Below are 18,701 nucleotides of genomic sequence, written 5' to 3'. Positions count from 1 at the left end.
TTGATATAAAAGGTACCATTCAAACATTTTACCATCATTTCCATTCCAAGACCGTAGCGGTGAGATACGAACGCCAAATTTTTGTTTTTTTGTAGTTTTACAGCGATAGCAGTTTGCAAAGCAGTTTCGTTAAGTGAATTAACGAATAAGATGAAAATTTGTACGAACATCTCAATCCTCGCAACGCCTCGTCTTATGAATCTGATGTATAAAGGCAATTCCCGGAAGCATGCGAAGGATCGATAGGAGACGATTTCTCCGAAGCATCTAAATATGGAAAAATATGGTAGTCCTACGTCATGCGGTCGCGCTTTGGATACCACCCTTCTACAGTTCTCGAGCTGGAAAACATTCCTAGAGAGTTGATTTTTTACAGCGAAAAAATGAGACAACACTAGATCGCGAATTTTCGTGCATTTCTAAAGTATTTAGTTGAAAAAAAAAATCAACCCCGGAAATTTCATGAGGAACAATTGAGAATTCATCGTTGAAAAAAAAACGGAAACCCCCTTGCCGATAAATCTAATTGGACATTCAGGAGTACTCATAATGCAGTCATTAACATGTTGAACTAGGTTACAACGAAAGACAAGCAAACAGCAACGGTCCTGAATGGCTACCTTGAAGAACACCCAGGTAGTTGCTTAACTGTGATGAAAAGCATGTACTATGGTCAAATGTTCTTTTACAACCGCTGAAAATGAAGGCGAAAGCTCTTTGTAGCCGATAAGAATTGCAATGATCTGAGCTCTAAAAAGTTTATCCGCACGGATCGACCAGACAGAAAAGTAGAACTCGTAAAAATTCGTAGCCTGTTGACATGTTATATGTTCTACAGTTATATTGTGCATGGCTTGAATTTATAGTTGGTTATGGCTAGTTAATTTGTTACATTCTACTAATGAAATCCCAATTTGCCATTAGTTCGAATTTTTTTTCCCTAAGCCCTGACCCGTATCGTAAACCACCTGCTATTCGCCAAATAGATTTTCACCTCATTGAAATGCGAAATAGGAACTACGGCAACATTTTTTTGTCTCTCGCAACGCAACTCTCCCCACGTCTGGCAGCACTCGCCACTAAAGCCGATCGAGTTCACTTGTTACTTTGCTGCATGCGATCGTTCGCCTTTCTTTTCTCCGCCTCTCCCCGAGTCATGTTTTTTTAGCGGACAACTAACCTGGTGCTAAACTAAACTATAGAGGTACGGATCACCTAAGAACGCGCACGGAACGAAACCGAAAAGGCTGGGCCATGCACATGCAAATGTAAAACAACAGCCGGTTCGGTTGATCGGTTGGTTTCTAGTCGGATTGCTAGCTACGGTTTGATACAACGGGCTCCCCTTCACCTGGCTAGCTCCCGAACAAGAAAACGAAAAAAAAATTATCCGTTACTATATGAAGAAGGTATACATAAACCCATGAAGCTCTAACGTAAGGTAGGATGCTTCACGATCGGTCGTGGTTCGTCGCTCATTATGGACTGCGGATGGAAGTATGTAAGGTGTTTTCTCTATCTCCTCTGCTTCGATTCTTTCATTCACAGTTTCAAATCAGTGAGCAGCGAAAATTGTCGATGAAGGCTGGGGGATTGTTTGAATCGATATAAGAAACCAGTAGTAATAACCATAATACAACCTTACGAAATTTTAGCAACCGCCAGAGGAGGCAGGCACCATCGACGTGCGAACTTGCAGTTTTACGATAAGTATTGAGGCTGCATCTAATCTGTATTCAGCGGATGAGTCGCGAGGAAAGTTGAAGTCATTCTATGGTTCGCAAAAATTGAAACGAATTTCTACAGTCGCAGCAGCACCAGCTTTTCACAACTTCGTCTACGTGGGGCACGCTCGGCTTTGTAAGAAAAATATTGTGTAATCAATTTGAACCCTAATTTAAATTGATTAAACTACAGCTGGTGTTGTTTGTTACACAAGCTTCCCAACATGTAGTAAATTGGGTAGAACCATTTGCTTTATTTGATTTGAGTGGCATCTGACTGCATCAGAATAACACGCTCGACGTTTAAGATTGGCAAATACTTACATTGATAAATGAATCGCACTTGTTAGATCAACCGAAAGTTCACTCGTAATAAAGCTAATAACTTGCCTTCAAAAATTGCTAACTTTCTTTATCTACCAGCTCGAGCATGTGAAGCAATTTCGTTTTTGTCCCGTTTTCGTTTTCCACATAAACAATGAACGACCAAACAAGCACTTGTTGGCATGGCGCCTACGGGTCCGATTGATTCGGCATGAGGAATCATTCCTCGGCGAAGGTAGTTTTAGGCTAACTTTGGGTGTACGTGAAATGCGTTAGGTAACGATGAGCATTGAAAACGAACCGTTTCGTATAATCAAAAGAATCAAATAGCCGGAAATTTTGTTTGACAGGGTGTCAAAGAGGATGAAATGCCACACTGTGTAAGCAACAAGCTATTTTTTCTTGAATATTTCGACTTCCTGTATATCCGACATACACTGTTAGAAAAGATTTGCATTTCATTTTTAGTAAATATTGACTAGTTTAATTGTGCCTGACTGTTGTATTTATGCGCATTTTCAGTTAAAAAACAATAACGAAAATTGATATATCAAAAAAGTTATCAAAAATATATTGAAAACATTAAACGTTGAAATAAAAGTCCAGCGGCTTCACCACTCAATAAGTTCTTTTTTAAGAAGATTTTCAATTCATTTTTTAAAATTTTTAAAAATTGACTGAAAAAATGAATTTTTGAAAAATTGATTTATTAGTTCTAAGATCAATAGCCGAAGTTTGTATACGGAAATGAATCAACTTATACATTTCTTTGATACCGATGTAGACGATACAACCGCTAATAGTTGCGTAAATATAAAATAAAATTAAATAAATTTTCATTCATAAAATAGTTTTTCCTTAAACTCGTTCCGGTTCCATCTGACTCCGTTCCTAAGCTCAATCCAGAGTCTGGGAGTAGAAAGTTTTAAAATGAAATGAATGTTTTTGAAATTGTTTGTTGAATGAAATTGAAAAAAATCTGTAAAAAAAATTGACGATGGTGATGCAAACATAAAATTTATGTTTGCATAACCACAGCAAACATAAAATAGCATTTTCACGAATGGTGCATTAACTATTACCGAGTCTAGGGCCTTTGAAAATTTGATTTCAAACCACGTCATGACTCAAAGTCGGCCATTTGTAGGTCTCACCCAGTTTCACCTTAAAAAGGTGCAGTGATAAAATTTTCATGATGAACTGATTTTCGTTCTCGCATTTTGCATGAAAACTACCCAAATTGTCGTTCACTTGTTTGTTTTGGTAAAATCACAAGAAGGTTGTATGCAAAGCCACGACCGCAAGGTTGAAGAAGAATACTTTTACAAGAAAGATAACCCGGCTGCTTGCGTGTCAGTTGGCAGTATTTGAATGATATTTTGAATGAAGTTCATTGAATATTCTTAAATTTTGTGCAAATGAGACGCTGAAGTGCTGCCGAATTGTAATATGCACATTTAATACGACATCATTAAACGGGAACGGAACAAAGGCTACGGTTATGCAGAACGCAAATGCCGGCGCGATGCGATTCGCCTTACCGTGGTGAAATGTACAGCTCTTTTTAAGGCGAAGTAGAGCTATACATTTCAACAGACTTCGTCTTGCCGAATCGCATCGCGCCATTATTTGCGTTCTGCATGACCGTAGCCAACACTAAGCGACGCAAACACGTAATAAAAAATCAGAGTATGCATGTAGATGAATATAATTAACTTTGGATTATAGCGCAAAACGAGAAAATATTAACTCTTCAAATAATCATTTGTGTTCTTCAAATTTCAGTTGTTCAATTTAATATCCGATGAAATGTTTGTTTATTATCTGTTGAAGCTCTTATATAGGCCAAATGATGCATTCCCAATTTACTAGGTCCATAACTCTGCCGACCGTGCTTGGGAAAGCGCGGTATAACGACCAATCAGAGGTCGAATTTTGTGTTTTGACAAGGCTTAAGAGTTTTCAATAGTACAATAGTTCGAATGATAAAATTGCAATTTCATGCATTTGGTAGGAATCTTAGAAGATTTTCTAATCGATTGCTGCAAAAACGAAGGAAATCCATCGAAAACTAACCGATTTATTAGCATTTGAAATTTTTCTCACTTTTTTCAGTTTTAGATTTTCATTTCACATCCCTATGTAGCCGAAATTCCTGAGAGAAGTATTCCAATTCAAAATTAAATCTTCATTAATTCATTTGTTGTCCTTATAAGGACAATTGTTCAATTTATCATAGGATGTAGTGTTTTTCTTACATCTCTGTGTTACCTTGATAGTGAGGACTAAGGCGCACGGTCAACACAGTGAGAAAGGTGTTTTCACTTTGGAAACTAGACACGGCTTGTTGGCAAATGCATCTACCGCTAATACCACCGCTATCATACGAAAGCGCGTCGTTTCATGTGGGGAATATCAACAACGAAACCTTTACATCCTACCTTTACATCGGCCTCAGGGAAGTACCGGCTGCATCTGCATCTACCGCTGAGGCTGTCACTATACTGCTATTGGTACCAAAAGCTATTAACTCTTCAAACAAGTGTTTTATTTGTTCTCAAAAGAACAATTGTTCAATTCAAAATCGGATTTACGCAATCGCATCTCTGTAAGATTACCGACAACAATATTCTTCTGAACAAAATGATACAACTTTCCCATTAGGCCTCTGCCATAATAGACGCGAAAAGCGACGCGAACCGATTCGCTCGGCTGTAGGTTGATGTTCAGCCATCAGTAGAGCTGTACATTAACCTACGGCCGAGCGTATCGGTTCGCGCCGCTTTTCGCGTCTACTAGGGCAGATAGCGAACCTATACATTAGAGAAATGACAAGACACTCACCGTTAAGGCAACTGTCAACATCAAAACGGATAACGGCAATGCAAATTTATACAGCTCGCCCGTCTTAATGTTGACAGTTGCCTTAACGGCGAGTGTCTTGTCATTTCTCTAATGTATAGGTTCGCTAATGGCAGAGGCCTTAGAGAAAGTTACTGGCTGATGTATTCACTTCATGCAAGCCTGCTGCTGATGCTTCCCGCTACCACGCTGAAACAGCATTTTAGTGAAGGGAGTGTCGTTGCATCAGCTGACCCTGCTACTATCGATGCTGATATACCCGCTGCAACAGCTACGCTATGCATGGCCATGCCACAGTTGTGGCCGCTATACGCTGGCCCAACTGCTGAGCAACTGCAACGCTATTCGCAGCCATGCCACAATAGTGGCCGCTATCCGCTATCGATGGTACCCACCGCTCGCTCCTGCTGCTGCTAAGGGAGGACTGCTGTCGTCGCTGTTCAGAACTATTATGAGCGGCTTCGACTAAAACAGGCTCTCATATAGGGATGAAAATAGGAATGAATTATTTTACGTACGTGGTGGAATGATTTAACTTGAAAAATATGTGTGACTTCATTCCGGCTCAGAGCGATCATTTGATAAGCTCCACCTCTTTTTTCAGTTTCTAAAGTTTTTCCTCAGTTTCGTAGCACGGATGCACAAAAATTCTTTCTTGTCGAGCCGGACCGATAGCACTCTCATTGAAGCAACAAAATAACATGTTTTGTGTCGTGTTGTGCAGCTTGGTTGAAGAAAATGTTCCCGTCCCCGTGTCGCATGTAAGCAGATTATTGCGTTCAGTAGACAGTAGATAGTGTATCCAGCGAATAAACACCGATGGTGCTCTCACATACGCAACGGTTTCAACCCGTATCTTATTGCGGTTTGTAACATCAAGCGATTTCGTTTGCTCGCTGTTGCGTGTTGCATCATGTTGCAACTTGGCAGCTGGGAGACGACGAAATTCTGTTTATGCTGATTGATTGAATCGACTATATATTAGCTCTACATAGTCGAACTAACTGCTTTTGTGAATGCGTACTAACAGGGCAGTTTATTATTCAATGTGGGTTATGCTGATCGCAGCCTTTGCGCTGCCCCTACAGTGGGGGTTTACTAAATAAAGTGAAAGTAAAAATTAGACAACTAAAACAGAATTTGATTGCATCCCGCACAGAATGTCTGCTTGTGTTGATGCCAGAAAATTATTAACCTTCAATTATTTTTTTATTTGCCTTGAAAAAAGCATTTTGCGGTTCAAAATCGGTTGCTAATTACAACCTTTGAGCTGCCCTAACATTGGTGGAATAAGGATACACGGAAAACATGCACTGTGGAAGCTATTTCACATTCAGTAAATTAGACGGGTGCGACAAATTCAAATTGCTAGGATGCAACACAGAATGCTTGCTTGCGTTGACAAAAATTATGAACTTTCAATGACTTGTTTATTTGCCTTAAAAAAGGCATTTTGATTTCCGAAATTGGATTTCCTGATGGCAATCATCATGCTGCCCCAACACGGGGGGAATAATGGCTGTCTGGCGACACACGCTGAGAAAAACCGCGCTGCTCCTGAGACGTGGTGACCAACCACAGGGCTAGTGCTGCTGCTAAGGAAGGACAACTGCTGTTGTCGCTGTCTAGAACTATTATGAGCGGCTCCGGCTGAAGCAGGCTCTTATATAGGCCAAATAGCATGTTTTCAATTGCAAGGTATATGATCCTGTCGACCGTGCTTGGGAAGCAAGCATGTAACGACCAATCAGAGGTCGAATTTTTCGTTCTGACAAGGCTTGACTATTTTCAATAGTACAATAGTGTGAATAATAAAATTACAATTATCTTATTTCGGGAAGAATCTTAGAAGATTTTCCAATCTATTGCTGCAAGAACGAAGGAAATCCATCGAATACTAACCGATTTATTAGCATTTGAAATTGGACATATTTTTCACTTTTTTCGGTTTTAGATTTTCATTTCACATCCCTATGTAGCCGAACTTCCTGAGAGAAGTATTCTACTTCAAAAAAATGACAAAAAAGTTCCTGTGTATTTTTAAAACAAGTACACCGCATCTTTATTTTGCATGGTCTTATTTTACATGGATTTTTACACGCCTTTTTTGCACGAAAAAAAACATGGTTTTCAAACCGACTTCTAGAAACAACACGGCTATGTTTTTTGCACGGTTTATCGAAATAACACGGTTTTTCTGTACGGGGCGCATCTTCTGAATCGGAAAAATAAATGCATTTCAGTAATTTAGAGTGAGAATTTTTTTCAAGATAAATGTATTCCACATTTATAGTTCCTTTGAGCTCATTGTGCATTCTATCCATAGAACAAGCGTCAGTAATTCGTCAATTGGAGTTGTAAGAGAAAACGGAAGATAAATTTCACCGGAAACTGGAAAATGGACAATTTTCTGAGAGTCAGCTAGTCTTCAGGCATGAGTAACTGGATGAAATCTTACTTACACTGTTTTATGGATTCATGAGAAAGAGCTCTCTGAAAAGCGCATGCCATTTTCATCACGATCTCTTTTTGTCGGGATTAAATCTGTAAAGTCCGGTTGAATAACAATAAACAATAAAACTAGATCTTTTTTCCAGAGTGGAACATGCTAGAAGCTTTGAAAATGTGAATAAATATTAGGCACACAACTAAGTTCTAGTTATTTTTGACGTGGGACTACGTCTTTGTTTACTATACTGGGATGCATCCTGTAAAACTTGAAATGAAACTGGTAAATGTTGCGTCAGATTTCAAACGTTAATAACAGCATAACCACATGATGGATAACAATAACCAATATGTTGTAGGATAGATTAAATGTATAACAATTTTGTAATATGCTAGTTATCACTCTAATTTCATTGCTAAGCGATAAAATTGATAAAAAGTTTCAATAACAAATTTACGCTAATAATGAACCAATTACATGCGAGCATTCCTAGCACAGACGACGTGAATGGACACCATCCGTTCCCTGTGATATTCTCTGTTTCAATATCAAAATAAAAATTGACAGAGTCTCCCCGTCCCAATAGGTCAATTTATTTTTGCTTCCATGAGCTTAGACTAATATGATGTCTCGAAGGTAAAAGTTTTCTAAAAAGTTTGAAACAATCCCCATTCTTGAACAATTTCTAAACCTGCTTTCAGAACCTAATAAAAACTGATGTCTTGAAATAAAACATGCCGGTAAAAGCAACAGTACCAGTGGAATAAAGAACCGCAGGTCTCTCGTCGTCTATGATTGCAGCGGTACTCTTCTATCCGTACATTTCAGCTGTACACTTCTATTCGTACTGCAGCGGTACTATTCGTATTGCAGTGGTACACTTTTGTTTGTACATTTCTGTACGTGTGCAATCGAGGAAAAACCGCATTGCTGCTGTTGATGATGATTGAAAGTTTATCTCATAAATATGATTACCATAAATTACTCAACAAGAATTGTAAATTATTGCAACGGATATTTATTTAATTTTATATTCGATGTTCAAAAATTAATCGTGACCGGATAGTATCGAAAGAGTAAATTCCCAAATATATACATTTATATAAGAGTAAGAGCCTGCGAATGCTTGTGAATTTTTTGGTTATTTACTAATATTCATTCAGAATCTCTTTTTACATTTCAAAATTGTTAGATGATATAATATTATTCTAAGCTTTACCATAATAAACGTATATTAGCTGTAAATTCTTGGTGCTTCTTCAACAAGCACGATATGCTTGTGCCTTGCAAATACATGTTGTTTGCACAAAAAAATACTACAAGCATAATATCGTCAGAAATAAACGATATTTTTCGAGTGTTGTTGAATATATTTCAAAAATTGATTTCCAAGGGAGGCTGAAAATAAAAATACGTTCGGTTGATTCTGTCTGCAGACTCTGTATATTTTGTAACAAAAATCCCCTAATTACAGTATTTAGTCCCACGTCACCATTTCATACAACCTTAGGGCTGTTTACCTTGTAGTATTTAATTAAAATGTAGTATTTAATTAAAATGTAATTAAAATGTAACTGTATGTACTTAATGTATAGATGTAACTTAATTTGAAAAAAAATGGTACCTTTAAATCCTTCGTAATATTGCCCATTTTTAGCTACAACTTAAGCCTATTGTCCTGGCAGAGCTCGAATACCGTTACGGCAAAAGTAAAGTGCTCGTCTCTTAGGAACTGCTGATCATCGCCATCGAAAGGAACAATAATCGGAAGGCGCGGGATATGGCTGGCGAAATAAGACTTTTCATTTAAGCGTTTTTATGTAAGTTTGAACGACTTTGGCAGTATAAGATCGAGCGGTGTCGTGCAGTAGAGTCACTTTTTCGTGCCTCTGCACGTATTGTGGCCGTTTTTCGTTCAATGCTTGGCTTAATCGCATCAATTGAAGTCGATACCGCTTCTCAGTAATGGTTCCGTTCGGTTTTAACTGCACATAATGCTCGCTATAACACCGACCTGACTCCACCAAATACACAGTATAGCCTTTGCAACGTCTGGGTCGAGCTGACGACTTTAAATCAAAAGCGTGTAGATCCCAGGGCTTTCTTTTCTTCGGGTTGCTGTAATGAATGCAATTTTCATCACCCGCTACGATGCGATAACGAAAACCCTTCCTTTTTGCCGCTTACATTACAATTTTCGTCCCTTGGTTCCAAATCATAAGGAATCCAAGTTTTTTAATCATTCCCAAAGCATGCAATCGCTTGAAAATGGCTTGGTGGGTAACTTTTATTATCACAGCAAGCTATTCCTGCATTTGGCGTGGATCCTCATAGAGCAATTCCTCCAGTTAGGTATCTTCCAAGGTTTTTGGACTTCGTTCACCCGGACCAGAGATGCAAGATGTTCTTGCAAAATGTCTACAACTGCTCGAAAAAACGACTGCTCGAAATCTGGAAAAATCTATCCGTGTTTCGAAGAAAATCGCTCGTGCAGGCAAATTTGAGAAAATCTGCACACATTTTAAGAAAGTCTATGCAAATATAAGAGGACGCTGATAAAAATCTGCAGAAACTATAAAAATCAGCAAATCAAAAAAAAATCTGAAGACGGACTCTAAAAATCTGCCTTTTGCATACAAATCTACATACCTATCTGATATCCCTAACTTGGCAGTCATCCACATTGAAATTACTTTTTTGATAGCGACGGAATCAAACATGGCAGGTTATTTCACTTAGAGCAGTATTTTCGCAAACCATTCTAACTCTTGAAGCGCTTCAATCGTCGCACACAGGAGCCAAATCAAAAAACGGATGGTGAAATTATTTTTATTCTATGGTCTTCTAGGAAGTTGCCTCCTTAACTGCTGTCTTTCATATGCTTTAATGGAATTAGTTATAATTTTCATCGTATAGAGAGCGTCACGCCTAACTTGTGAATGCGACTTGCTAGATAAATATTTTTTTCAGCAAAGTTGTGTAGAATTTGATTACAAAACTGTTTGTTGAATACATAAAATTTCTATCAGTTTAGACTTCAGAGGTTTCAGATTTTTTCTAAAAAGACTTTTTAAAGTAGGTTTCTCTATATTCAAGCCTGATGCCTAAACCATGGCTATTTAAAATTTAGAGTAATGCGCTAAATCAAAATGAATAAATTTTAGTGGTTTATCGGTGATTGTATACCGTTTCCATTAAAAAAATCGTTTTCAAAGCCTTCTTTTGAGAGTTGTAACTCGAAAAGGCGCAAACGAGTCCAAGTTTCCCTGAAGCCATTCGATAGAGTACCTTTCTGACCAACAGAAAAACACAAAACTATAGTGGGTTATTTTTAGTTACGAAGATATGGCTCTTTTGAGCACAAAGACCGGCGCGTACACTAAGTTTCCGTTTCTACACTGGGTTCACCACACTGGGACCAAATCGAGAAACGGATGGAGCTATAAAATTTTCAAGTCAAATGTCATCAATATTATTGTTTGCTGAATACCTCGAACATCTAGAAATTGAGATAGCACACCTTTGAAAAAAGCTCTTAAAAACAGTTTTTCATTCATATGTTTAACTTTGATACCTCGGACATGACTGTTGAATATTTATAGTTACAAAAAAAAAATTCAATTAATAATCAATGCACTAACAACGACAAATTATAAAAATAACACGACGAATTTGCCTTAATTTTCTTTCAATGTGGTCATAATTTCAGGGTTAGCAGCATGTCACTTTTTAGTGATGCTGTCACTATTTCGAGAGTGGTCAATAAAATATTGCTAGAGCAGAGCAAAGCATTGGTGCTACATAAAATTTCACGGTCAAATGTCACTAAAGTCACTATTTTAGCCTCAAGTGAGCAAAAAAAAAACTATTGCTGTTTTCAAACACACATGGGAAAGGGTACTTCTCATTTACTGAATTTTTGGACAGTTTGGTTTGTTAGGCCTTGTTGAGAAGAGCACGTAACCTTAAGGTGTCAGAGTTCGAATTGACAAGCTTGAGGTTGAGGTTGAATCTTAGGAGAATCTTAGATCGCTCGATGTCAGAAAGACTCTTCCGCATGGTTTTATTCTCACACTAAAACCATCACCCCATCACTCTTTTATCCTTCCCCCACACCAGGTTTCAAAACAATATTATCCCTTCATGGTTGTACATTGAATTTTTAAGCCCAGTATTATTCACTTATTGGTCGCTATTTGAATGAAAAATATCACTAAATTACGAATCCTGTAACCGTGTACTATATTTTTTCATTTTTTTTCATCTTTGTCTCAGATTTCCTGTTGGTATTTGATATAGGACTACGTCTTACTAGGAAATTTAAGCAATTATGCAACATATGCAGTAATTTATTGGAAAATTTAAGAATATTCACATCTTCCAAAGAATTAATTAATGCAATTATCAACATAGAATCATACAGAGCATTAATACGTCCTGGTCAAACCGCGTGCGGTTTTTCAAGTCGATTCGGAATGAAGATGAACGGTATCCTACAGTGAGTGACCATCGGCTTCCCCGACAGGTTTTCTTGATATTGAGGGAGCATTTGATAATGCATCTCACAACGGCATAAAGAGCAAAATCATTTCAAATCGCCTGGAAATACGCGAAAATTTAATCGACCATTTTTGATTTGAATGAAACTTTGCACACGTATTTGGCTTAGCAAACTGAGCATTTTTCACAGGTGGAGAGATTTTTTTACACCCATGAGTTACATTCTAAAAGGGCGTATGCCTTTTGGCATAGGTTTTATTCGAAGCATTGTAGCCCAGAAACCGTTGGTTGTAAAGAAAAACTGTCTGAGAATGAGTAGTAGGTAATTAAAAATGCACCATAAAAAAAATATACACTGTACAAACAAAATTTTTTTGACCAAAAAAAATTAAAAATAAACATTAAATTTCAATTTAAAAAAAGAGTTGAATTTTTTTTAATTTTTTTTTAAAGAAACTTGACGTTAATACGCCACTTTTAAAAAAAAGTTCAGGATGGATAAATGAAAAATAATTTTTTTATGGTAGATTAATTTTTTTATTAAAATTCTAATTTAAACATTTTTCAAAATATTTGTATTCTGATGATCCTAAAAGATGCAGAGAGTCATTTTGAATCAAAAAGCTTTTGGTAGCAGGGCTGGATTTAGACGGTGGGGGGCCCGGGGCAAATTTGTTTGCGAGGCCCTCTTTTCTTAAAACATTTACAGGTAACGTTCTGGATGGTGACGAGCAAAAAAAAAAAGGTCGCCTCAAGACTAGGGGCGCCCCTTGAATCGGGAGGGCCGGGCATTTGCCCCCTTTGCCCCCCCCTCAAATCCGGGCCTGTTTGGTAGTTAACATTCTAAAGGCATTGGTTTTCGAGTAATTTTTAATTTAAGCTCGAAAAATCATAATTATTTAGGAAAATACACGTTTCTCTTAATTTGTCCGACTTCAGAAAATAAGATACAAACGAAGCTGTTTTCAAAAGATGACGAATCATTTACTTATGATGTATATAAAATATAAGGTGAAACTAGTTCTGTAAAGTATCTATGTCATAAAAAAATATGTTCCTAAGATAATAAAACTCGAAAACAAATATTTGATTCTTACATATAATAACATCACTTAGAACATTTAACTCTTTTCTTGAGAACCGTTCGCCCAATCGTTTTGTTGTCAAAGAATGAATCGTATATTTTTGATGAAGCATTCCAATGAACGTATGGTTTTTGTTGGAGAACCATGGACAAATTAAAAAATACGTGTATTTTCCGAAATATTAATAATTTATTGAGCTTAAATTTAAAATAACTCGAAAACCGATGCCTTTAGAATGTTTACTACCAAAAGCTTTTTGATTCAAAATGACTCTCTGCATCTTTTAAGATCATCAGAATACAAATATTTTGAAAAATGTTTAAATTAGAATTTTTATAAAAAAATTAATCTACCATAAAAAAAATATTTTTCATTTCTCCATCCTGGACTTTTTTTTAAAAGTTGCGTATTAACGTCAAGTTTCTATAAAAAAAAATTAAAAAAAATTCAACTCTTTTTTTTTAAATTGAAATTTAATGTTTGTTTTTTTTTTGGTCAAAAACAATTTTTTTTGTACAGTGTATATTTTTTTTATGGTGCATTTTTAATTCCCTACTACTCATTCTCAGACAGTTTTTCTATACAACCAACGGTTTCTGGGCTACAATGCTTCGAATAAAACCTATGCCAAAAGGCATACGCCCTTTTAGAATGTAACTCATGGGTGTGAAAAATCGCTCCATCTGTGGAAAATGCTCAGTTTGCTAAGCCAAATACGTGTGCAAAGTTTCATTCAAATCAAAAATGGTCGATATTCGACCATCGGTGATTTGGCGCGATCTTGCTCTAAACAGGAACACAATAAAGTGGATACGTGCCATATTGGTTAGTCGCGTAATAACTGCTCAACTCGGTGGGACATGCACAGAAGCAAAAACCACCAAAGGATGCCCTTCAGGCCGGATTTTATCACTTTTGTTCTGGTCATAAGTCGACGACCGTCTTCAAAGTCTAAAAGGAAAACGATTTGGAGTGATTGGCTTTGCAGACCAAGTAGTGATTTTGGTGAGAGGAAACCAAATAAAGCTGTCCACTGAAGCCAAATATTTGGGAATAATACTTGATCAGAAACTAAACTGGAACATTTAAATTTAGAAAGCTCCCTTCGTTAGTTTGGTGGCACAAAACGATTGAATCATCCACTTAAGCAAAGCTAGGTGAAACTCTAAAATTGGCCTGTGCATCGACCTGTGGAGCTATGAGAAGTATTCCATCGAAAGTCTTAGATGCAATATTTCACTTCACCAGATGGTTCAACTAGAGACGGCAAAATGTGCTCTTAGGCTGAATCGGTAGGCTAATCTAAAAGGAGGAGATCTAACAGCACACCTAACAATACTGAAAGATTCCCAAATAAATAATCAAATGAAAAGCAAGGAGGATTGGTTGGAAATGATTGCCTACAGTTGGGAACAAGGTGGGCCCAGAAATCAGGAAGGTTCACTTTGCTTCTACACAAACGGTTCTAAAATGAATGGAAGCGAGTTTTACTTGTCTAGGAAATAATAAATCTTCCCTCATGGGACACCGGCCAACAGCATTCCAGGTGGAAATGAATGCGAGATTAGGTTAATTTGTAATTTTAGTTTTAACTTGGAAGTGTGATGAAAATGTTTTAGAAAATTTGGTTAGAAATTGATTTCAATAAACAAAACTTTAATTCGATTGCATATGACATACTCGTATATAACAGCAAATAATCGTATGCCAAATTATCCCCCACATCAATTTATATTCGCACAGAGTGACGCATCTTCCTGGTTGGTATTCTGTTTCCCCATCAAAACATTTTTTTTAACCAACGTTGGTGCTCCATATAAAGACAATATTAGTTTGTCGATTTTGGATTGGGTCTGAGTACAGCACATGGCTTTGTACTCGAGCGCTTGCGTAAGCTCCCGAATAACCGTACAGATTCCCATCAGCGCCCGAAGCGATCCATCAACAGTCTTGACTAGTTTTTATTTCTTGCTCCACGCGGAGAAATCTGGAGCGGAGGAGGTCTGATCTACACCTACTATCCGGTACCACATGGTGGCCACGGGACAAACGTAGGCAGATTTACGACCTTGCTTTGTATACATACCTACTCGACATGAATCGTACATATGCTGAGTGAACTCCATTAACGTCTCTGAGGTGCAGCGAAATAAACTTCCAGTTTAAAGTTGTATTTAGCACTGAATAATACCGATGACGACGCCTCGGCGAACGGCGATTAAAAGCTTATTGTGATCGGTTCGTGTATTTTTCTACCCTAGCAAACCGATTCATTACAAATTCATACAGTGAACTTTTCATAGTTCGATGCAAAACAGCTTACGCCATGAACCGTTTTCCTAAAAGCCGAGCTATGATAAGCTGATTGTAAGAGATTTTTCAATCACAACACTTAACGCCATTTGTAAAATGATTAAAACTATCTTGTTTGAAATTTATCATAATTACAATGTGTTCCTTTTCAAGGTAGTAAACACCTAATTGTAATGACATTTTGGGTGTGGAATTTGACGTGAGCTAGTTAATTAAGGCAATTGCGCGTTTGAATATGCACGGGCACATATATTCTACCGGTTGCCGAAACAATTTACATCAATTTACTCGCTAACCAGGTTGCCACAGTATTCCGCCTTTACGGGGCTAGCTTTGATCTGTTTTGCCTATGCATACGGATCGAAGTTTTGCGTGATCCTGCAGGCAATACACGATCGATTGCCTATGCAAATGCATCGCATTCAGCGGTTCTCAAATACCGATAATGTTGTTATTGTCTCAACGGTGCCGGGTGAAAAATATCTTACTGTCACGATTGGTTCCGAAATAGTTGTCTGAGCTCTGATCGTTCACCAAAAACTGTGCTGTTTTATTGCATTAGTCGGCACCAGCACCAGCGTAAATGGGTATCCGGAGGTATTTAACTTAATACTGATTTATTGGTTTACACAATCCCGGGTTGACTGCTTTATGGCAACTCCATACTGGGAATCATCTCTGCCGATTTATGCCAGCTACATGCATTTTGTATGAAGTTGCTGTTAAGCAGCTCATCAGTGACGACTGCTCGAGGAGTGACTTCAAAATAAAAACGAAAAGTACTTCATTTATACAACACCCCGACTATTTGACCTTTTTCCTCACCCTGCAGCATGTATTGTTCGTGTAAAAATGTCATATTTCACATCAAATTAATGTTGAATTGATTGACCTATATCACCAACAGAGCATACCACAGTTTCTACCCGTAATGCGAGGTACCCTGTCCCTGCCAGCCAATCGCGATCCCGAGGTACTCGAGCGTCTGCAGCCGACCCATATGGCCAACATGTGCAGCCGTTTGCAGTTGCACTTCAACACCTGTGCCACTCAGGTCGCGGCCGAGCAGCACCAGATCACCAACAAAATCAAAGAGGTAGGTTCGTGCGCGCGTATGTGTGAATATGTGACAGACGGTAAAGGTTGATCATTTACGGTGTTGCGTTTGCTTTGTTTCGTAGGTGGACCAAGAAATCTCCAGCGCACTGGCGCAGCTGGTGCAGAAGCAGAAACTGTACACCTCCTACGCCGAGACATTCTCCAAGGTGCGGGTAATATCGCAGCAACTAACGAGATGTAATGATATTCTCAATCAGAACATCGAGAGCATGGAGTACTTGAACAATCTGCTCGACGTCGAGGATCGGCTCGAGCCGTTCGTGTGGAAAACAGAATAGAACCCACTCGGATGTGGTGGAGGGAGAGGAAACTGTCAGTAATAACACAGTATGTATATAATAATTGATACATAATACCAGATTTAGTATGCGTTACATATTACTGCAGATGATCGAAGGGCTTGCTTCGAATAAATCAATGCATAATCGTGGTTGATTTAATTACTGAAGTTTATTGATTATTGAAATCTCCGGGTGAGACAAAATTACACTACCAATTTCTAATCAGTTTTATTTACCTATGGAAGACGATTTTAAAATGCTTCAATCGGGTTTTTGGTGGTTTTTAAAAACTATACTCTATATATTTTTCTCGATTGCCAGTAAAGCGTATAAAAGTAATGTTGAAATGTCCAGCCCAGTTGAAACTGCCATCTCAGAATAATGCTGTCGTGTTTTTTGAAAACTTTAGATGAACATTAATTTAAAACTAGCTTCTGTGAGATTCTAGCAACCATTTGAAAATTTTAGAATATAAAGCCTCAGTAATGATAAAATTTATTATATCTGTGAATTGTTAAGTGTTTTTGCGTCTCTGATGTTTTTAACCAGGGATGAGAAACATCAACTGCATTACAATCGTTCGATGAATATTTACAGAAGTGCGAATTAAAATCTTTTGAGCCTGAGGCAGCCTGAGCCTGAAGCCCTAGTCGAAGGATGTCGAGGGCGCCATAAGGAGGAGTTCCCGCAACAGTTGCAAGGATACTGAATGTTCAGAGTTTTTCTGCAACTTGAAGCCGAACAGATCGATGCGTATGATCGATTAGGGACAAAAGATGAGGATTGAATGAAAGGATCTAGGGGTATTTTTTTTTTTGCGCGGATTTCGGTTTCCCTCCACTCGGAACGCAGAATTAACGCTGGTTTTTTTACGCGGGCTCCGGAATTTATGCGGTTTTTTTATGCGGATCCCGGAATTTACGCGTTTTTTTTACGCGGATTCCGGAATTTACGCGGTTTTTTTACGCGGATTCCGTAATCTATGCGGTTTTTTTACGCGGCACATATCCCGACTTTAGTGTATATTGCGCTACACAGTAGGCCTGGCCGTTGATAAGAAAAATGTATGGAAAACATTTTTTTTTTAAATGGTGGATATCATTTTCCAGGATCCTTTCAAGTACTGGCTGTGTTAGTGTAGACTAGACTAGACTCCCAAAGTGCGAAAAGAATCATAACCTGGCTAACGTCTCGGCTCATACTTGACCAGAAACTAAGCTAGATCACTCAAATAGAACAAACAATTACCAAGACCACAAACGCCCTATGGGTATGCAGCAGAGCCATTGGAAAAAGCAGGGGTCTCAAACCCAGCATGATACACAGGATATATAAAACAATAATCATACCCAGAATAACCTACGCCTCGTTAGTTTGGTGGCTCAAAACCACGGCAACATCCGCTCAAGCCAAGCTAGGTAAAATCCAAAGATTGGCCTGTGCATCGATTTGTGGAGCTATGAGAAGCACTCCATCAAAAGCCCTAGATGTAATACTTCACCTTCTTCCACTTTATCAGGTGGTTCAACTAGAAGCGGAAAAAAGTGCTCTAAGGCTAAATCGACAGTGCAACCTAAAAGAAGGAGATCTAACAGGACACCTGAGAATACTGAAAGATTTCCAAATAAATAATCTAATAAAAAGTAAGGAGGATTGGTTGGAGAGGAAACCAAATTTCGAAATTCCTTACAGAACAGTAGAGATAGAACGAGAAAGTTGACAACAAGGTGGACCCACAATTCGGGATGGTTCACTTTGCTTCTACACAGACGGTTCTAAAATGAATGGTTCCGCGGGTGCGGGATTCACAGGACCAGAAATTAATAAATTTTTTCCCATGGGACACTGGCCAACAGTATTCCAGGCGAAAATATACGCGATAATAGAATACACGAATACGTGTCTGGAAAGAAATTATCGTCACGCAAATATAGGCATTTTCTGTGATAGTCAGGCAGCACTTAAAGCCCTGAATTCTCCTTTCTTCCATTCTAAACTAATGTGGGAATGCATCCTGTCGCTCCGAAAGTTAGCTATGAAAAAC

The 18,701-nt window shown here is 38.1% G+C and overlaps 2 protein-coding genes across 5 annotated transcripts in view; one reads left to right on the top strand and one right to left on the bottom strand.

The window, feature by feature from the left end:
* LOC129716898 (uncharacterized) overlaps positions 1–15,163 on the bottom strand; it is a 28,207-nt gene extending 13,044 nt beyond the window's left edge. Inside the window, exon 1 of one of the 2 annotated variants that reach the window (XM_055666750.1) lies at positions 15,031–15,163. The gene's annotated coding sequence lies outside the window, so the exon portion shown is untranslated. Of the gene's footprint in view, positions 1–2,048; positions 2,188–15,030 lie in introns of those variants that run through there. The other variant, XM_055666748.1, reaches the window with a different exon arrangement.
* Positions 1–16,806, top strand: part of LOC129716857 (BLOC-1-related complex subunit 5) — a 57,297-nt gene extending 40,491 nt beyond the window's left edge. For all 3 annotated transcript variants that reach the window (XM_055666724.1, XM_055666729.1, XM_055666734.1), the window contains 2 exons: positions 16,165–16,353; positions 16,439–16,806. In XM_055666724.1, the coding sequence (XP_055522699.1) occupies positions 16,165–16,353; positions 16,439–16,654 (405 nt within the window). In that variant the 3' untranslated portion in view covers positions 16,655–16,806. The remainder of the gene's footprint in view (positions 1–16,164; positions 16,354–16,438) is intronic.
* Positions 16,807–18,701: the final 1,895 nt, after the last annotated feature.

This window comes from Wyeomyia smithii, chromosome 1 (assembly GCF_029784165.1).
Source record: "Wyeomyia smithii strain HCP4-BCI-WySm-NY-G18 chromosome 1, ASM2978416v1, whole genome shotgun sequence".
Lineage (NCBI taxonomy): Eukaryota > Metazoa > Arthropoda > Insecta > Diptera > Culicidae > Wyeomyia > Wyeomyia smithii.
This window is presented reverse-complemented; position numbering and strand designations above follow the sequence as displayed.